The sequence below is a fragment of the Arachis hypogaea genome, chromosome 11 (assembly GCF_003086295.3).
Source record: "Arachis hypogaea cultivar Tifrunner chromosome 11, arahy.Tifrunner.gnm2.J5K5, whole genome shotgun sequence".
Taxonomy (NCBI): Eukaryota; Viridiplantae; Streptophyta; class Magnoliopsida; order Fabales; family Fabaceae; genus Arachis; species Arachis hypogaea.
Window position 1 is genome coordinate 148,606,576 of NC_092046.1, and position 18,252 is coordinate 148,624,827.

Sequence of the window (18,252 nt, forward strand, 5' to 3'; positions counted from 1 at the left end):
AATATTAAAATATTTTTTTAATGGTATGCTTAACTAATATCTTTATAGCACACCATTGATTAATAAGGTGATGCTGGCTAAAATATATACTAAAGATAAAAATTAGTTAATTTGTATCTTAAAAGGTATATGTTAAGAGTATATTAATAAAAAATTTTAAATTTTAATGTATTAATTTTTTAATAATTTTTAGTCCGATATTTTTTTTATGGTATTTTTAAAATGTGCTCTTAGATATAAGTAAGTAAAATTTTTAAAAATATTATCAGTAAAAATTTTAAAATTTTGTCTTATAAATATACACAAACATATTAAAACTTAAATTTTATTATTATTTTTTCTAATTTATAACATTAACATGTTAGCTAAACCTTAATATGCGAATTAAATTCTTATAGTAAATTTATTTTAAAATTTTGATATTTAATGAATTTCATTTCAAACTTTATATGATTAATGAAATATAGTTGGCCTCTTCTTTTATTTTCAATACATGGGTACTTTTCAATTGAATAATAACACAAACAAGATTTGGCTTGCTTCATGGAAATATGAATACATAGGCTCCTAAGATTGCATTGAAAAATTAGTATGGTTCCAGAAAAAGTCCCCATTTGACATTTAACTCTCTGAACTTGACTAGATGCTTATAATAATGATATAATAATGGCTATATTGCAGAGAGTGACCTCTGCGCACCAAGAATTTAGTCAACTTTGCGAAAACATTGAATCAAATTATTGAATACGTAGACATAGGATCACAACTTAGATTTGAGGATAGCCCCACCAAAAATCGCTACCCTCCTACCCATAATGATGCCACTTAACGCAATTTGATATTGGTCTTGTATAACAAAGTTTTTGGTTACTTGTTAAGATTTTTAAAAGAAAAACTAAACTTTTATAAAGGGCATTAAATATTTTGATATATACATAAAAAACTTTGAAATATACATCTTTAACTCCTTTTTAAAATAAAATGTATTGTTGAGTTTTTGCAACTTGTGTTTACTCTCCTTGGCTGTCGTAGCAGTCATGTTAATTTGATGTGGAACATTTTTGGATTCTTCCCAAGGCACAACTGATTAAGGCTAAATACAGATCTTATATTGTATCTATAAGTAAGATCAGATCTCAAAGAGTGGTGGGTCAATATTGCAAGATTTTTTTTGTCTAGTAAGCTCCGATTTGCTAAATTTTTTGTGAAAAAATATGTGCATAAATATTTTATTGTGCTTAGTAAATAAAGATATTATATATTTATATTTGTAGTTTTTAAAAATTAAGTGTGTTTTTTACAAGCATTTAAAGAGGTATCTTTTAAAATTAATTTGTATTTATTAAAATTAAAAAATTTAATATAATCTTATATATTAATAAATATTTAAATTTATGCTTAGTTAAATTATTGATTCCAAATTTTAGTTTTCCCTTATATTTATTAAAATCATTTTAAACTTTGAAAATAACTTTATTGAATACAAATGTTAATAATTTGTGTTTATTAAAAGCCTTTTAAGTCAATTTAACAAATATATGATATATCTAGTACAGTTTTAGTAAACAGTTTTTTAAAAATCAAGTTTAATAAGTTATTTTTAAAAATAGATAAGCTCTGCATACAAGCCCTAATGGCTTGTATGCCATACAAGTTCATTAAACAATAAGATCAAAATACGCGCTGCTTCAGGTACGTTGATTACACGCGCTATATAACATCGCGCGTATATCTAACTACCAGATTTAAAAGATTTCTTTCCCTTTTCGTTTTCGTTATTTTGAGATTTCGTTCTTCTTCTTCTCCCGCGTTTACCCTCCTTCTTCTCCATTGTTCTTTTCTTCTCCTTTTCTCACTAGCATCTTCTTCGTTTAGGTTACCTTTGTCTCTCTCTGCAACTCCATCTTCGTTTTCTATTTTTGATTTGTTGTTTTTCGAAATCAAATTTTGATCTCGTTTTGAAGATAATGGATCATTCAACCTCAGATTGTCATCTGAATGCAGGCGAAGTGGATTATGAGTCAGAATCTAACGAAGTCCCTGAGGTTTGATTTACATAGGATTAGTATGAAATTTCTTTCAGTAATTTGTATAGCATTGTGTAGTTGAAAAATTACTGAACATTACTGTGAAAGTAACACGTTTACGTGAATCTGTCGATTCAATGTATTAGTTGTGATTAATTACCTGGAATTTGTAGCAGACGCTCGGGTGTAGATCAATTCTTGTTTGGGTGTACTTTAGCTAGAAGTGTGGGTGTATCTACACTTTACTGGTTTTTTGTTATTTTAATTTACTTGTTGTTGTTCAGCTGTATTATAACAGACATGATTAGGTGTGTTTTTAGAACTGTATTATATCTGCATGCTGTGTATTTACAGTTTATGGCTTTAAAAGTCATTCTGTTGTTGAGTTGTTGCGGTTAGGGTGTATCGTATTAGACATGATTGGGTGTATTTGAATCATATCTATGGGTGTATTTACAGTTCTGACACGGTGTATTTTGCAGCCTCTCTCAGTTGTTGATGACGAGCTTGTTCCAAAGGTTGGAATGACCTTTACTACCCTTGAAGATGCTGGAAAATTTTACAGGAACTACGCCAAGGCTGCAGGTTTCTCTACAAGAGTTCGGTGCACAAATAGGAAGGGAAACGAGATTAAGAACCAACTGATTACATGTAGCAGAGAGGGAAAATGGAAATCTAAAATATCTCCAACCGAGAAGACCAATCCGACAGCCGGTCTAAACTGTCCTGCAAGAATTTATATACACACATTGAAGGATGTCGGTGCTTGGATCATTTCAAAGGTTGTGCTGGATCATTCACACCCCTGCTGTCCAAGCAAAGCAGAGATGCTCAAACAGCACAGGGAACTAAGCATGTCCATTCGTCGTACGATAGAGAATAACGAGGAGGCCGGTATCAGACCAAGCAAAACCTACCAATCATTTGTTGCTGCTGCTGGGGGTCACCGCGAGTTAAATTTTATCGAAAAGGACGTGAGGAATTACATTACCAGGGAAGTGCGGAATGTTTCCGAACAAGAAGATGCAAAGGAATTCGGGAAATATTTCTTAAGAATGAAAGAGAAGAATCCGAATTTCTTTTTTGAGCTCCAACTCGAAGAGGATCAATCGATTAAGCTGGCTTTTTGGGCCGATGCAAGAAGCAGAGCCGCCTTTGAGTATTTCGGAGACGTCATTTCATTCGACACCACCTACAATACAAACAGGTAACAAACTGTCCCTGTTTATGATGCCAAATTAATTTATTTTTACGAATCCGCAGTAGAGGTGTATATTGGCTGTTTGATTGGGTGTATGCGAAGCATTTGTTAGGGTGTAGCTAATGATTTTGCATTCTGGACCATGGTAATTTGTTTCAGGTATAATTTGGTCTGTGGTTCTTTTGTCGGGGTGAATCACCACGGTCAATCAACACTTCTCGGATGCTCTTTGATGAAGAACGAAGAAATTGAATCATTCAAATGGTTATTTCAAAGCTGGCTTCGTTGCATGGGAGGAAACGCTCCGAAAGGGTTTCTCACCGATCAGTGCGCATCCATGAAAAGGGCTTTAGAGGCCTGTATGCCAACAACAGTTCACCGCTGGTGCATTTGGCACATCATGAAGAAGATTCCAAGCAAATTAAACGGGTACAAGGGACATGCCGATATTGAACAAGAAATGAGCCAAGTTGTTTGGAACTCTCACAGCAAAGACTCATTCGATAGGAATTGGAACGATTTTCTGCTGAATTTTGGTCTTGGGGACAACAAGTGGCTTTCAGGTAATGTCTTTTTAAAATCTGCATCAGAGGTGTAAGTTGCATGTTTTCTCGGGTGTATTTATACACTGTCTTTGGGTGTATTATGCATATCTGTACGAAGACCGTCACATATGGGTTCCTATCTATCTGGATCACCATTTCTGGGCAGGGATGAGAAGCACACAAAGGAGCGAGAGCATGCATTCATTTTTTAACAAGTATATCACCCGGAACAGCTCGCTTATTCAGTTCGTCAAACAATACGATAATTGCCTCGGAAGCAGGGAGCAAGCAGAGAGAGAATCAGATGCTGCAGATTTTCATACGGTCATACCGTGTGCAACCAAATCCTGCATTGAAGCTCAGTTTCAAGATGCGTACACTCACGCAAATTTTAGGGAAGTCCAAGCGCAATTCAGAGGAAAGGCGAATTGCATCACCAGACTAAAGAATTCCGCTCTAGGCTATTCAGTATACGAAGTCGGAGAACAAGTTTCCAGCTCAATATTCAACAAGTTCGTGGTTACTTACGACTCGGTTGCAGCCAAGGTAAAATGCCATTGCTTATTATTCGAGTCGAGAGGGATACTGTGCCGTCACGCACTAAGCGTGTTAAGCTTCGAACAAGTAAGCCAAGTGTCACCGAGATACATACTGGAACGATGGAGCAAGAAGGTAAAGAGGCGACACACACACATCAAGAGCAGCCACGACGAGCCACTAATGGAGCCAAGAAGCAAGAGGTTCGACCAATTGGTTTTTCGTTCGCAAAATATATGCGAATTTGCCTCCGAATCAGAGGAGCTGACTGCAATTCTGCACCGCGCGTACGATAACGTCATGGTCGAGATGGAAGCATTAAAAGCCAAAAGGAAGGGGACATCTTCTTTATCCCACGAAGACGCCAACTTGGAATCCGTTAACGAGCTTCAAAGCCCGCCAAGGATTCGAACAAGAGGACGTCCAAAAAACAGGCTAGGTTCAAAGCTGGAGAAACAGATCGCAAATGCCACAAAGAAGAAGAAGACGAAAGTTTTAAGCGAGGTAAAAGTAATGTTCTTTAAATTTGTGGCGATTGAGTTTATTTTTCTCGTTAATAGTTTAGGTAATGTGTGTATGTTATATTTCAGATAAACCTGTTTGATGCTGCATCAGCGGCGCATTCAAATTGCAGCCAATATCAAGGACACGTTATGAGTTATCAGTTCAGGGTACCAGCAGCAGGGGATAACTGGTTGGGTGTATAGTATTACAGAATATGGGTGTAAAAGCACTGTTATTTCGGGTGTATTTTCGTTAATTCACAATTTAGATATAAATATAAAACAAAAGCTGTAAAAATTCTCAGGTTATGGGTTTATATTTGATTTGATGTTTTTCTTCATATTTTAGTACATGTAATTCATACATTTTGAATACAGCGCAGACAGTTTGGGTGTATATTTAATACAACCTTGGGTGTATTATTAGACTTGCGTTGGGTGTAGCATTTTATAATTTGTGTTTTTTCCTTCATATTTTAGCACCTGTAATACAGCTTTTGAATACATCACAGACAGTTTACCAGCACAGATAGTTTAACTATGCGAAAAAATATACATGGAATAGAAGTTGTAGATAAATGGCAAATATTTACATCATTTGTTCAATTTACAAACTACCAAGCAGTTGGATTACCCAGTTTTTATATCAGCAGAATTAATCTGACAAAACGGACTTAATAATATAGAGGATGGCTTCGACAGCCTTATAGCACTACTCTCTCTAATTGCCTGATCTCTCTGGGTATTCATCTCACTGAATAGTATCCGGGATGCGTACTCCACTCTATAGTGGTCCACCTCCTCCTACAATAAAAAAGTATATTCTGTTTAAACAGCAATATTAATTCAGTAAAGTAATACAGAGTTATATGGTTCTAAAGACAGTTACCTGTGGCCAATTATCCCATTGATACTTCCCCTTTTTGATGTTTTCCGGCTCAATTATCTCCATCCACTTCATAACGTACACAGCGCAGTCATAGCTGAAAACAAAGAAAATAAATTACAAATCTCATTTACAAAAGTTTAATGATCAGACTCACAAATTTATACCTTGTTTTTTGGCCTGATATTTTAACATATGGTGATTTAATTTCCTTCTCCCTCTCCCCTTTCTGAAGAGGTTTCCCGCCGGCATATGTTATCAATCTTGAAAATACGTATCCCTTAAATACGAAAACAAATCAGTAATACACCCGAATGAATGGACAAGATACACCCAACTGAATGGACAATATACACCCATCACAAGTAACGAAATAGACCTATCTATTAAAGTAAAGAAGACAGAGGCAACTTACAGTGAATTTATTAATGGTCTTTCTCTCATCAGTGGGAGCTATTTTGTGTAGCGGGTCAAGTATTTGACATTTACGCTTTCTTGTATTTATCAGCCATAACCACCAATGCCCGGCGTAGCAGACAGGGGCAAAAATCTGAAGGATTCCCACACATTAACAGTGTGTTATTTTATTTTGCAAATAAGTAAATAAGCGTAGTAACAAATTTAGCAAACGAAAACTTACATATGGGTGCGAAGTCAATTTTTTTCTATCTATGAAGGGAATGAAACTCGGGTAGGCTTCCACCCTGAATTCCTTTTTCGTTTTTGGTGATACGAATTCCCCGTTTGGGTGATCCGAAAGCGCCATGCACTGCAAGAATGGGAAACGAGAAATGAAATACTAAACTTACACCCAATGGAACGTGACAAATACACCCAAATCAATACAGAAAATACACCCGAAGTTCGTAGAAGTAACACTTACCACAATATCGGGGGGGAGACAGTATATTTGTTCTTGAAATCTCTTTTCATTTTTGTTGTTGAGGATGAGGCAGACGGCAGATACAATCTAGAAATATATGCCGAAATCAATTTTACATTAATAAGCATTGTAATTGACTTTGGTGTAAAAACAGTAATCTTATTCTAATATTACCTGAGATTCTATATCACTTTTTGCCTGGAGGGAAGCAAGGTGCATTCTCATCAAAATGTATTCTCCTTGGCCAATCAGAGTGCACATCTCCTCATACTCGTTAGTATTTCCATCTGCATCTTCCTTCAGTCTCGTCCCCCAGATGTAGCACTTTTGTTTCATATCATCCGTAATCTGATATAATCCCCGAGGAGTTTCAAACTTTGCAGAACTTTCTCCCCCAGTCTCCCTCTGAATTTGTGGACTTGTGTTTTTTCCCTTCGTCGCGCTGCTTGCTATTCTTTGGACCAAACTGTCCAATTGTTCTATCAAATTCGCAGCTTCTGGAGATTTTTCCCTTTCTGTCTCCTGTGTTGACGCCCCCTCCTGGCTTGAATCAGTCAATCCAAGGCTGAATGATGGCACCCCTGGATCTGTTTTAGGAACATAGGAAGCTGTCCGTGCCATCATCAACAGTGCAGCAGCGTCTTCTGCGTCTGGATGACTGCGTCATCATGTATAAGAATAAGAATAAGAATAAGAATATACAGATGATAAGGAAAGATTGATTTTAGTCTGATGAACTTACACTTTAGTTGGAGCTGGGGGAACCGTGGGTGTGGTCTCTTGAAGTTGTTTGGGGGTTTCAGGAGTGCTGCACAGTTACAAAAAATTAATCACGGCGTAAAAGAAACTAATCAGGAACAATATACACCCAAACTGTTAGCTAATATACACCCAAACTCCAAACAAATATACACTCAATACTATTTCTTACGTTTCTGTAGTCCCTTCAATCTGTAGCATAGGGGTTGGTTCAAAATCTGTCTCTGTGGTTGTTTGGGATGCCGGCACAAAAACCTGAATCGGGACTCTAAACAAGAAGAAAAATGAAAGGTTAACAACGCCTTTGAAAATAATAAGGTTGAATATTATTGTAAAACTCACATTGCAAGCGCTTCGGACGGTGTCTGTTCCCTCACAACCATCATATTCGAATCAGACGGACTCAACCTAAAATACACCCAAAGAAATTCAAGAAATACACCCGAACAATTCAAAAAGAAGACAGGCTTTGTTTTTTTGAGAACTTACATACTTGCAGTTTTTGCTTTTTTTTCCTGCCTTTTTTTTCTTGAATAAAATAATAAAGGGCTTTTTTTTCTAAAAAAAAGTATATACAGAATTAGAAGTAGAAGGGTAATAGAAGAACAAAAGTAACGGTTATTTGAAAGAGAAATTACATGCTCTGTGACGGCTGGTTTACACTACTCTGTTATGTGTTTCCTTGAGAGGAAGGAGCATCAGTTCCCAAGTTCACAGCCGGTATTCTAAGACAGATTTGATCCAAGCAACACAACAAAGTTAATATTCCAACTTATTAGACAACATACACCCAACTTGATCCACTCAATACACCCAAATGGTACCACAAGACACACCCAATTCATGATAACAAGATTTTATTAAATAATAAAGCTTCTTACGTTTCAGACGACACATAGCGACCTTCTGTCGATCGCAGGTCAGGTTGGTTCTCCCTGCGAAACAAGAAACAATTATTAGCATGCAAAACACAACAAAATATGAAATAGACAGCCCATCAAGACATACCCCTCTGCAGCAGATTTATCAACATTTTGCCCTAGCCATTCATCCAGTTCGTCACTTGATATTTCATATGTCTCACTACATTCATAAAGGAAGATGTTAACAAAAATAATTACGACGATAGACGGTAATATAGCTTACGAGGTACTGTACCCGTCAAAGTATTGGTCTTCTTTAGGAGGTGAATCCTCCACGAGAACTTTTTTCTTTTTTGGTTGTGTTCTGGGTGGAAAAAAAAGAGTACCAATCAGAAATAAAAAATTAATTTTATCACAGAATATTATGCAAAGAAGTGCTTACTTTTTTGGTGTTGTTTTTGTTTTGTTCTTCTCCTTCTCCTTCTCTGCAGGTGATGATTCTTCACTCCTATAAGTTAATAACAGACACTTCAGTTAATACACAAAATCTTTATAATGAAGCCAAAAGAAAGGAGTAATAATTTCAGGACATTACTCATCACTTTGTTCAGATTCAGATTCTGAATCAGAATCTGGCTCCTCTTGCCTCTGCTTTCTTTTTCTGGAGTCCATTCTGGAAGGCAAACAGTGATTATTTAGAACATATTAAAATACACCCAACGTGATCAACAAGATACACCCAACTCGAAAAAGAAATTACACCCAAGTATGGTACTTACTTTTTCCCCTTTTTGATGTGTTGTTTTCTTGCTGAATCCTCCGAGTCTTGTTGAGTCTCAGACTCAGAGGTAGAAGTGTCACTGTCAGTAGCTGTTTCTGTCTCCGAAGACGATGTTGGACTCGCCTTCCTTTTTTTTGTTTTTTTGATTTCTTGTTTTTTTTCTTTTTTTTCTTTTTCTTTCATTTTTTCTCTTGCTCTTGTCTCCGCCATCTTCACAATTCCCTGAAACATGAGATATTTTAGCTAGCAGCATTCAGGTAAATAAAATAGAAGCAACATATTATGTTTACTTACCAAAATTTCTTCTTTTTCTGCAGTCATTCTTTCCACCAACTTCTCCTTAGTCCAGTTGGCAATCCAAGGCTTTGGTGATCTTTCAGCCCTCTTCTTGCCTTTGTTTTCAGAAAGATGAAAGTATATTATCATGAGGGCAAAGAGGCAGCCATCAATTGCCTTCTTCTTCTTATCCTGGTAGTCTGTGATGCCTTTGATCAAGAAGGTCAAAACATGCGCCCCCCAGTTTCTCTCCGATATGCCGTCCATCTTAAAAATTGGGGCGAGGTGCACGGGCGATATTTTGTTTATCGTCGTTGGCAAAAGGAACGCCATCTGTATGTAGAGGATGAATATCCTCTTGAACATCAGGCGTTCCTCTTCGCTGCCAACGCCGGTTTCCATCATTTCATCGGTAAGACTTTTGAGGGTCTTACCCTGGAATCTTCTATAAATTATTTTGTCATCATCAGAAAGTTGCTTATAAAGTTGCTTATACTCAACTTTCTCAGGAAACAGATTTCCTACAAAAAAGAAAACAACAAAGTATCAAAATCGGTTCAAAAACACCCAAGCATCAACCTTAAATACACCCAAGCATGAACTTAATATACACCTATAATTTTGAGCTAGTTACCTGTTGCATTGATGCCAAGCGCATCACCTATTGTCTTTGGTGTTATTTGGAAAGAACCATATCCTGTCTTCAGTTTGTTCTCCCCAAGTTTGAAGTTGTTTGCCAGTTCCCTTAAGAGTTGGTGATCCACCCTTAGAGGTGGGACATGCATCAACCCACCAAATCCGAGATCCCTGACAATTGCCTTCTTCTCCTCAGCCATGTTTCTGAACTTATCACTCAGGAGATGTGTGGCACACTTAAGGTCTTTCGTTTGGTTTCTTGCTGCCATTTTGTCTGAAACAAAAAATACACACAAATATATTCCCATTAGTAACAGTAAGATACACCCATATGTAAGAATCAGATACACCCATTGATAACAGTGAGATACACCCATTGAAATTATTCAGATACATTCATATATATCAGTCAGATATCAGTCAAACATGTTTCAATATCAAGCAACATTACAAGGTCTAATAACAGTAAGATACACCCATATGTAAGAATCCGATACACTCATTGTTAACAGGGAGATACACCCATAGATATTATTCATATAAATCCATATATATCAGTCAGTTATCACTCAAACATGCTTCAATATCAAATTAATTCAGATATCAGTAAGATACACGCATATATGAGTCAGATACACCCATTGATAAGAGTAAGATACACCCATATGTAAGAATCAGATACACCCATTGATAACAGTGAGATACACCCATTGAAATTATTCAGATACATTCATATATATCAGTGAGATATCACTCAAACATGCATCAATATCAAGTCACATTACAAGTTCAAGCAGTATACAACCCCCAATCTACGGAATAAAGCCCCAAAAATCAACAACAGTAGCAAGAGAACTTAGAACAAGAATGTAGAACGACGTAAAACTTAGAAGAATGACGTAGAACTTAGAACAGTGTGACAAAGAAGCAAGAATAATAGCACAGTAAACCCTAGAGAAGAACGACGTAGAAGAAAACTAAAATTGGGAGGTTTTCTTGATGAACTTACGTTGAGTGTATTTGCTTCGTTTTCTCTTCAGATTCTTCACGGAGAGTTTGATGTTGTTTTGATGGAGGTTTCGAACAACGATTTCTATATTTTGAACTTTGATTTTTGCTCGAAATTGGGAGCGTTTCCTTGGTTTCGAAGCGTTTTGAGAAGTGGAAGAAGTGGAGGAAGTGGAAGAGTCTGCCATACGTAACTGTTTGTGTTGAGCGCGTGATTTTGACGCGCCATGTTATGCTTCCTTATGCGCGTGTCTTCGATTTGGGCTGGGCCAACTTGGAAGCTTGGATACTTGTATGTGTAGCAGGCCCGTTTTAAAAAAGCAAAAAAATTAGTGAACCGAGACTAATTGCCTAACAAACTATGATGCACAGATACTGACACTGACACGGGACACGCCGACACGCAAATTTTAAAATCTTGTATACCACATGGACACACATACATATAAAATATAAAATATTTTTTTAAATAAATTGTAATTATATTTTGATATTTTATTGATATTAAAATATAAATTAAAATTTTTAATTATTTTTAATGTCTTATTTTAATTATATCAAGTATTTAAAATATTTTTTGTTTTAATAAATAATAATATATACTATATTTAAATTTATTTTAAGAATATATGTTAAGAATAAGACTGGACACGCTGACACGTGATGGTAATTAGGTGTGTCCAGGTATGTCCGAAGAAGAATTTTTTATTTTTTATTAAGATACGGTTGGATACAGCAGATACGCGTGTCAGACGAGTGTCGGTGAGTGTCGTGTCCGAAATGTGTCCGACACAACAACTCAGCGAAGTGTCCATGCTTCGTAGCTAACAAATCAACTCAAATAAAATAATAGTGTAGTGTAAACAGATGAGCATTTCTATATTCACACCTCATTTTAACAAACCTTTTTGCCATTGATTTAACATAATTTTATAAGTTATGCAGGTCAATATAACAATGATGTAGATTTAGCAATGTACAACAAATAACATTCCTATATTTGTATAATTGTATCAAGAGGATTCAACAGATGGAAGCAAAACCTAGACATATACAAGAAGAAAGTCCTCTCTTGTTTCTTCCCTTAACTTGTTTCCCGCACAAAAATGTTGAACTCTCTTTAGTCTTGAAAGGAGGATGGTTTGAGTTAACTCCTTGAATTGGCTTGTTGGAGAACAAGGTTGGCATAAATGAGCTCATTCCATGCATCAGGGACCCCAGGAAGACACCAATGGCTACAGTCCTGCCGCCTTGTTGAGACTCTTTTTAGGCCAGTGACGTTCCGGCCGTAAACCGATGGATGCCCGTCCTTGCGAAAGTTGGTCATCCTTGTGACATTCAGTAATGTTACTGGAAACTTCATTCCCTGAATTGCTTCCTCCACTATCTTCATTTTCAGGGGATAGTTATCTAGGATGGACCCACTAAGAACTGGTTCAATTTCACCATTGCATGACCCACCTGAGTCCCAATCTCCACCTCTGTTAAGGATTCATATGCAGTGAGATATGATTCAAAGAGCAGATGGTACTGGTTTCCAGTAAAGTTTTTTCTTTCACATGAACCTTTGTACAGAGAAAAATAATTACCTGAAATGGGCAGAAGAATATCCACGATAATAGACAATTTGTTTCTTTGGGTTGATGTTATGATCGATCCATTTTGCCCAGGTCTTTATTGCCCTTCTGTATGCCTCAACTGCATCAAATTTTGGATAAAGTTGATCGCCTTCTTTGTAATAATTTACCCTGCAAAAATGTAGAATGTTCCCTCAAACACTTAATCAAGTTAAAGGTCAATGAAAACAGGGTTATGATTTGATTCGCATACAAACCCTCGAGCAGTTTTTCCATGAGTCCACCAGTGGCCAGTGTTAAAGACAAGAATGTCAGCCTTCTTCCATCGGCGAAAAGTCTTGTCAATCCGATCTATTGACAATGTAGGATTCGAGCCGCCTTGTGCCTTAACTCGAACTCCTTCCCTCACAAGGAAATGAGATCTCACAAACTCCACAGTACAATTATAGTCCTGACCCCAAGTGTTTCAAAATCTTAGCCCAGTAAACAGCATTGATGGTGAAAACCAGTAATTCATTCTGATGCTGAGCTCAATAAATATACATGTACAAAGGCTGAGTTGGCATAACAGAAAAACAGAAAGCTAACAAACTAACTAACTAACTATCTGATACCTTTGTAAATACAGCAATCATTATCACCAACTAAAATAACTACCCAACTAATCACAATTATCTAATAGAGTACAAGTAGAGAGAGAGAGAGTTTACCTCAAATTTGAAAACAAAATAGCCTCTTCCTTTTGTAATTTTGTATCCATGAATCTCATACATTTTAGTCTTATCTTGAAGGCCTTCACGGAGCATGCACAAGATGGATTCAAATTGGTTCCTGTTCATGGAATCTCCAACCAGCATGAGTCTTTTACCTCGGAGTCTTTTCAAGAAGTCAGTGGGACTAAACCTGGGAAGATCACAGCCATGGGGCTTCCAGCGCCACTTGGTGTAGTCAGAATCCTTTCTACCGTTGGCCTGGCAATCGTAAGCCTCGTCGACGTAAGGGCAACTACTAGGTTTGTAAATTGGGTAATTCCCTTCATCTTTAACCCATGTTCCACTGTACAAGTCGCAATCTAATTGCTTCTTCACCGCTGCCACGTCATCATCAGTATCACTGCTATCATTATCACCGTTGCTTCCATTCACTGTGTTTTCGTCTTGGGCGTCGGATTCTGTTTGAGTGTCGTCAGTGTTATCGAGTGAGATTTTGGTGTCGGTGTCGGTGGGGGTGGCGACGGCAGGCTCGGGTTCGGGTTCGGTTTCGGTTTCGGGTTGAGTTAGGGTGTTATTGGGAGGGTGGGCGTGGATGGAGAGCGGAGGAGGGTGGAGAAGGAGGAGATCTGAGCGGAGGGTGAGAGCGGGGTCGCGATTTCTGAAGAAGAAGATGAAGAGGAATGCTGATAGGAGAAACAATGTGAGGAAGAAAAGCGTGGAAACAGAAGAACGGTTCTTATGAGAAGAAGAAGAAGAAGAAGAAGAAGCCATTATTGAGAAAGAGAAGAAACATGTTCCGTTCCGTGAACTCAGATGAAGCTACCACAGGGACAATGCAGAGTGTAAGGTGCAAACACAGGCACCGCTATTTTTTCTTTTCTTTTCTTTTCTGGTTTTTTTGGAGTGGGGTTGGGGATGGTGTTAGGCCCAACTTCTATTAACTCAATAGGCCCAGCCCATTTTCCTTAGCCACTAAAACTAACTCAAAATTTTTACCAAACAAATTTACAACAGCCCACGAACAAAAAGAAATGTTTAGTTAAAATTTTCCTCCATTTTCCTCATTCTCTTTAGGATAAAAATATCTGTCCAGTTTGATAAAACTTTTATTTCTTAAAAAAATATAGTTTATAACTAAGTTGGGTTGGTCTAGTGGTTAGCTCATTAGTCCGCTTAAATAAGTATCAGGGGTTCAGCAACTCATTGGTGGGTATACACGACAGAAGGAATTTCTTTTTTATTTATAAATTTCACCTTCAGCAAGCGTCGATTTTTTTCATTTGTTTACGAATAAAATAATGTGTCTTTCTCATAAGACTGAAATCGGTAAAAAAAAAAAAATCAAATCGCACCATCTCTGTAATAAGTAAATGCCTCCTTTTCTCTCGAAGTTGTCGGAATTATTCGTAATAAGATATTGGCTACAATAGAATAGATCTTGTCAATAAAATTTCTATTTATCGAGATTTAGGCATAGGTAGGAATCCATTCGAAAATTGAATTCTTTATCGCATGAGAAAAAAGAATCCCACAAACAAAGGAATTGTACAATACAAATAGTACGAAATAACGTAAAGCGACAAATCCGTAAATGGAGTTTAGTACTGCAACGAATTAGTCTTTGACCTGCCGGGTTAGGAATACCGTGGAAACAAAAAAAATATATTAAATTTCAGAGAGTATTGGTCGCTGAAACTTTCTCATGTACCATAACTAAACACCTTTGGAATTACGATGCTAGTATTCCTAAATGAAGGTGTAGAGGAGATCATATACATGAATTGGAGATATGACTTATATGAAGATGGCAAAAGTCATGTTGATTTCGATGATGTGAAAATATCAAAATACAAATCCTTGGATAATTGACTAAAGCCGGCACTTCGATATTTGTAAACCGAGTAAAACAGTAGAAATCAAGAATCCTAGTATCTTTTTCGTTTTAATATTAAATTAGTAAAAATATTGCTAAATGCGTGTAACAAAAATAGGTGTCTAAGGTCTAAGAGAAGTTATTATTATGGGTCAAATGGGTGAACGCTGACCTCTGTGAGCTAGCGTTCCCTTTTTGTTGTAATTAGCTTTTCAAGAGAAGCGTAAGACAAGATAGCAAGATTTCTAACTAACCTTCTTGTTTCAACTGAAATGGCCGCCTTTAATGAAGCACCAACTGTCATTTCATCTCATTTGCATTCACATTCACGTCTATCTTCACTATCATACAGTAATAATAACCTTATTCACATATAAACTAATAAATTAAGAGATAATACTCAATTTGGTCCATGAACCCTACACGCGAGTCTCAATTTAGTCCCTAAAGTTTCAATTGCCTTTATTTAGTCTCCAAATTTTGTGAACATAATTCATGTTAGTTCTTGAAACAATTTTCAACATACAAACGTTAATGGAACACTGTCGTGACAGTCGGATGCCACACTAAACTTTGTAAAATGATGTCGTTTTGGTTTTGGCACTCAAATAACCTAAAAACAACATCCTAAATAGTATTTATTAAAATCTTACCTAACAAAATAAGTAATACGATGCCCTTTTTGAGCTATTTAAATGTCAAAACCAAAACTGCATCATTTTATAAGTTTTAACGTAACATATGATAGTCTACAACAGTGCTCTATTAACGTTTTTGTACTAAAAATGGTCTCAGGAACTAATAAGAGACACATTTATAAACTTCCGGGACTAAATAGATGCAATTGAAATTTCAGGGACTAAATTCAGACTCGCGTGTAAGTTCAGGGACCAAATTGAGTATTATCTCATAAATTAATTGTTTAGTTACGTGTTTGTTTGTGTATTATACATATATATATATATATAGTCACTAGTCACTAGTCACTACTACTACACAAGACAAAGCAGAGAAGAGCAGAACCCCAAAAAATGTCACCTCCATCATTCATGAGGGAGGGAGCAAGAAGACTTGCTTTGAAAGAAACCGATGATTTGATTCAATCCAATTGAATTGAATGTATGGCACAGTCAAAACCAACCATTAAATTCCCATATTTCCTTTTTCTTTTGTCTCACATATAGAAAGAGAGAGTGTCAGCTTTTCAAGTATGGCCCTCAAATGGAGCAGCACGTGGGTGGAGGAGAGACATATACACAAGAAGGAATTGTTGAACTCAATTGAATTGGAGTGGTGTTGATGCATTGTTAATGTTAATGTTAATGTTAAAGTGTTAATGCTTAATGCTACAGGCCTAGACTACAGTACCTACCTGTCTGCAAAAGTGTTAACTGTCAAAGGGAACAGAATGTTGTAGCGCTTTGGAGAGTCCACTCCATGCAGCAAATTCCGTTTGGTTTGAATAAGCAGCTATAAATTGCTCATGCTCATGTTAGTAGCTAGTAGGAATTTAAATGCAATTAATGAGGTTTGGTGTGACCACAGCAAAAAACTGTGATGTATCATAGTAAGGTGGCTACTCCAATGAAGATTTAATGATTATCATCATGTGAAGATACATCATTTTGACCATTGGATGATAGATTGTAGGGCTTGATTTGATTTGAAGTAAAAGTGTTACTTTTATTTAAAATGTTGCTAAATAAATAAGTTACACTTTTTGAACAAGGATCATCATGAGAAGATGTTTTTGCCATCTTCATGGGAGTAGTTGCCTCATAGTAATATTTAACTGCATATCCGAGGAGAAGGTACCATAGTTAATGTCCCATTCCCTACTCTTATATATCATACCCACCTCCTCTTTCTCTCTAATAATATCACCATCATCACCCTCATCAAAATCAATTCCTATTTCCTCTTCTCTCTCTCTCTCTCTCTCTCTCTCTCTCTCTCTTTTTGTTGAGATGAGATTATCAGAGCTAGTGCTTCTGCTGTGGCTTTTGTTGTGGGCTTGTGTTGGTACTTCCAACACTGCATTTGAAGGAGCCAAGAACAATAACAGAAGCGTGCAACTCCAAGATAATAATAATAATAATGCAAACAAGTTCAATGGCCTCAAGAACACCACTACTACGTCATCAGAATCAGATGAGAAGAGAGTGGTTCCTACGGGTCCAAATCCATTACACAACAAGAGATAGAAGAAGAAGATTCGAATGAACTACTACTTCTTGTATGTATGCTTTTGAATTTGTTGGTTGTTTATCAGTTATTTAATGTTTAACATCATTGTAAAAAGAAAAAAAAATGAGTGTTAAATATTAAATAATGTTGAGTCACAACCCTTTTTTTTTTTTTTGGTTTCCGGTGAGCAATATTAGATAGAGTTTTTTCTATCTGTGTGTTAGTTGCTCTGTAGTCAACGCCATTTTTCTACTGTTGCTGTAATGGTAAATGAATTATTGAAATGTTTTTGTGACATTTTATACGTATTTAGTGAAAATTGGAGTGTGAAATAGAGAAAGTAAAAGCATTGAATGTGTGTCGGGTATGGTGTGGACTTTGGAATTGGCGGTGAGATTAATATCGGTTTTGCATTTGTCTCTGTCCAACCTCCTTCACTCCTTTGTATTTATCGAGGTTCTCTTTACTATTTTATACCACTGTTCTATTCCCCCTTTAATTTCCCCCAATCCCATCAATCTAAACACATTATATTATATCTTTTATTAATCATAATTAGACTTTATCACCTTTACGATAGTTTATAAAGCATTTTACGTAGTAGTGCAATTATATCTGTTCTTTTAGATAATATAAAAATGGGTAAAGTATTAAATTAATTTCTTGCGTTTAGGCATAATCCTGTTTTAGTCCTTAAGATTTAAAGTGTCATGTTTGAATCTAAAAAAGTTTCATTTAGTTTCAATTTAGTCCCACTGTAGATCAAAAATAAATAATTAACAAAATGTCCCACATGACAGCAGTATAAGAATAAGATCGATAATCTAAAGAATAAGTACAAGCTCCAAAAGCACAAAATCAACCGTGGATGCATCAATACATTTATTTATTATTTTTACATGTAGAGAAAAAAAATGTTAAATACATGTATTGATGCATCCACGATTGATTTTGTGCCTCTGGAGCTTGTATCTATTTTCCAAATTAGTAGGGCTAA

The 18,252-nt window shown here is 36.3% G+C and overlaps 4 protein-coding genes across 4 annotated transcripts; all 4 read right to left on the reverse strand.

The window, feature by feature from the left end:
• Positions 1-5,443: 5,443 nt before the first annotated feature.
• On the reverse strand, positions 5,444-7,899 carry LOC140176293 (uncharacterized). The gene is made up of 11 exons (XM_072206241.1): positions 7,835-7,899; positions 7,684-7,749; positions 7,514-7,609; positions 7,325-7,390; positions 6,757-7,240; positions 6,583-6,669; positions 6,340-6,468; positions 6,115-6,249; positions 5,867-5,979; positions 5,703-5,796; positions 5,444-5,617 (listed from the first exon to the last, which is right to left on the reverse strand). Exons 2-11 carry the CDS (start codon positions 7,725-7,727, stop codon positions 5,444-5,446), a joined length of 1,422 nt encoding a protein of 473 aa, XP_072062342.1. The 5' UTR covers positions 7,728-7,749; positions 7,835-7,899.
• An 80-nt stretch (positions 7,900-7,979) lies between these two features.
• Positions 7,980-8,995, reverse strand: LOC112724133 (uncharacterized). Its single transcript, XM_072207790.1, has 6 exons — positions 8,800-8,995; positions 8,647-8,712; positions 8,500-8,568; positions 8,350-8,424; positions 8,223-8,276; positions 7,980-8,066 (listed from the first exon to the last, which is right to left on the reverse strand). Exons 1-6 carry the CDS (start codon positions 8,874-8,876, stop codon positions 8,012-8,014), a joined length of 396 nt encoding a protein of 131 aa, XP_072063891.1. The 5' UTR covers positions 8,877-8,995; the 3' UTR covers positions 7,980-8,011.
• A 490-nt stretch (positions 8,996-9,485) lies between these two features.
• On the reverse strand, positions 9,486-11,193 carry LOC140176294 (uncharacterized). The gene is made up of 4 exons (XM_072206242.1): positions 10,907-11,193; positions 9,896-10,171; positions 9,626-9,782; positions 9,486-9,528 (listed from the first exon to the last, which is right to left on the reverse strand). Exons 1-4 carry the CDS (start codon positions 11,091-11,093, stop codon positions 9,486-9,488), a joined length of 663 nt encoding a protein of 220 aa, XP_072062343.1. The 5' UTR covers positions 11,094-11,193.
• Positions 11,194-11,798: 605 nt separating this feature from the next.
• On the reverse strand, positions 11,799-14,054 carry LOC112723620 (protein trichome birefringence-like 5). The gene is made up of 4 exons (XM_025775050.3): positions 13,193-14,054; positions 12,740-12,933; positions 12,495-12,653; positions 11,799-12,386 (listed from the first exon to the last, which is right to left on the reverse strand). The coding sequence occupies exons 1-4, from the start codon at positions 13,964-13,966 to the stop codon at positions 12,053-12,055; spliced, it is 1,461 nt and encodes a 486-aa protein (XP_025630835.1). The 5' UTR covers positions 13,967-14,054; the 3' UTR covers positions 11,799-12,052.
• Between the last annotated feature and the right edge of the window lie 4,198 nt (positions 14,055-18,252).

What these genes read in the sequence shown, in the direction of transcription:
- LOC140176293 (XM_072206241.1), bottom strand. Translation starts at nt 7,727, where the DNA reads ATGATGGTTGTGAGGGAACAGACACCGTCCGAAGCGCTTGCAAT. An exon ending in CCGTCCGAAGCGCTTGCAAT is followed by an intron (nt 7,610 to 7,683) that starts GTGAGTTTTACA and finishes CTTCTTGTTTAG; the next exon opens with AGTCCCGATTCAGGTTTTTG. An exon ending in ATTGAAGGGACTACAGAAAC is followed by an intron (nt 7,391 to 7,513) that starts GTAAGAAATAGT and finishes GTAACTGTGCAG; the next exon opens with CACTCCTGAAACCCCCAAAC.
- LOC112724133 (XM_072207790.1), bottom strand. Translation starts at nt 8,876, where the DNA reads ATGGACTCCAGAAAAAGAAAGCAGAGGCAAGAGGAGCCAGATTCTGAT. An exon ending in GAAGACCAATACTTTGACGG is followed by an intron (nt 8,425 to 8,499) that starts GTACAGTACCTC and finishes TTATGAATGTAG; the next exon opens with TGAGACATATGAAATATCAA. An exon ending in CGCTATGTGTCGTCTGAAAC is followed by an intron (nt 8,067 to 8,222) that starts GTAAGAAGCTTT and finishes AATCTGTCTTAG; the next exon opens with AATACCGGCTGTGAACTTGG.
- LOC140176294 (XM_072206242.1), bottom strand. Translation starts at nt 11,093, where the DNA reads ATGGCAGACTCTTCCACTTCCTCCACTTCTTCCACTTCTCAAAACGCT. An exon ending in ACGAAGCAAATACACTCAAC is followed by an intron (nt 10,172 to 10,906) that starts GTAAGTTCATCA and finishes TTTTTGTTTCAG; the next exon opens with ACAAAATGGCAGCAAGAAAC. An exon ending in AGCGAAGAGGAACGCCTGAT is followed by an intron (nt 9,529 to 9,625) that starts GTTCAAGAGGAT and finishes CCAATTTTTAAG; the next exon opens with ATGGACGGCATATCGGAGAG.
- LOC112723620 (XM_025775050.3), bottom strand. Translation starts at nt 13,966, where the DNA reads ATGGCTTCTTCTTCTTCTTCTTCTTCTTCTCATAAGAACCGTTCTTCT. An exon ending in ATTTTGTTTTCAAATTTGAG is followed by an intron (nt 12,934 to 13,192) that starts GTAAACTCTCTC and finishes ACTTGGGGTCAG; the next exon opens with GACTATAATTGTACTGTGGA. An exon ending in CATGGAAAAACTGCTCGAGG is followed by an intron (nt 12,654 to 12,739) that starts GTTTGTATGCGA and finishes ACATTTTTGCAG; the next exon opens with GGTAAATTATTACAAAGAAG.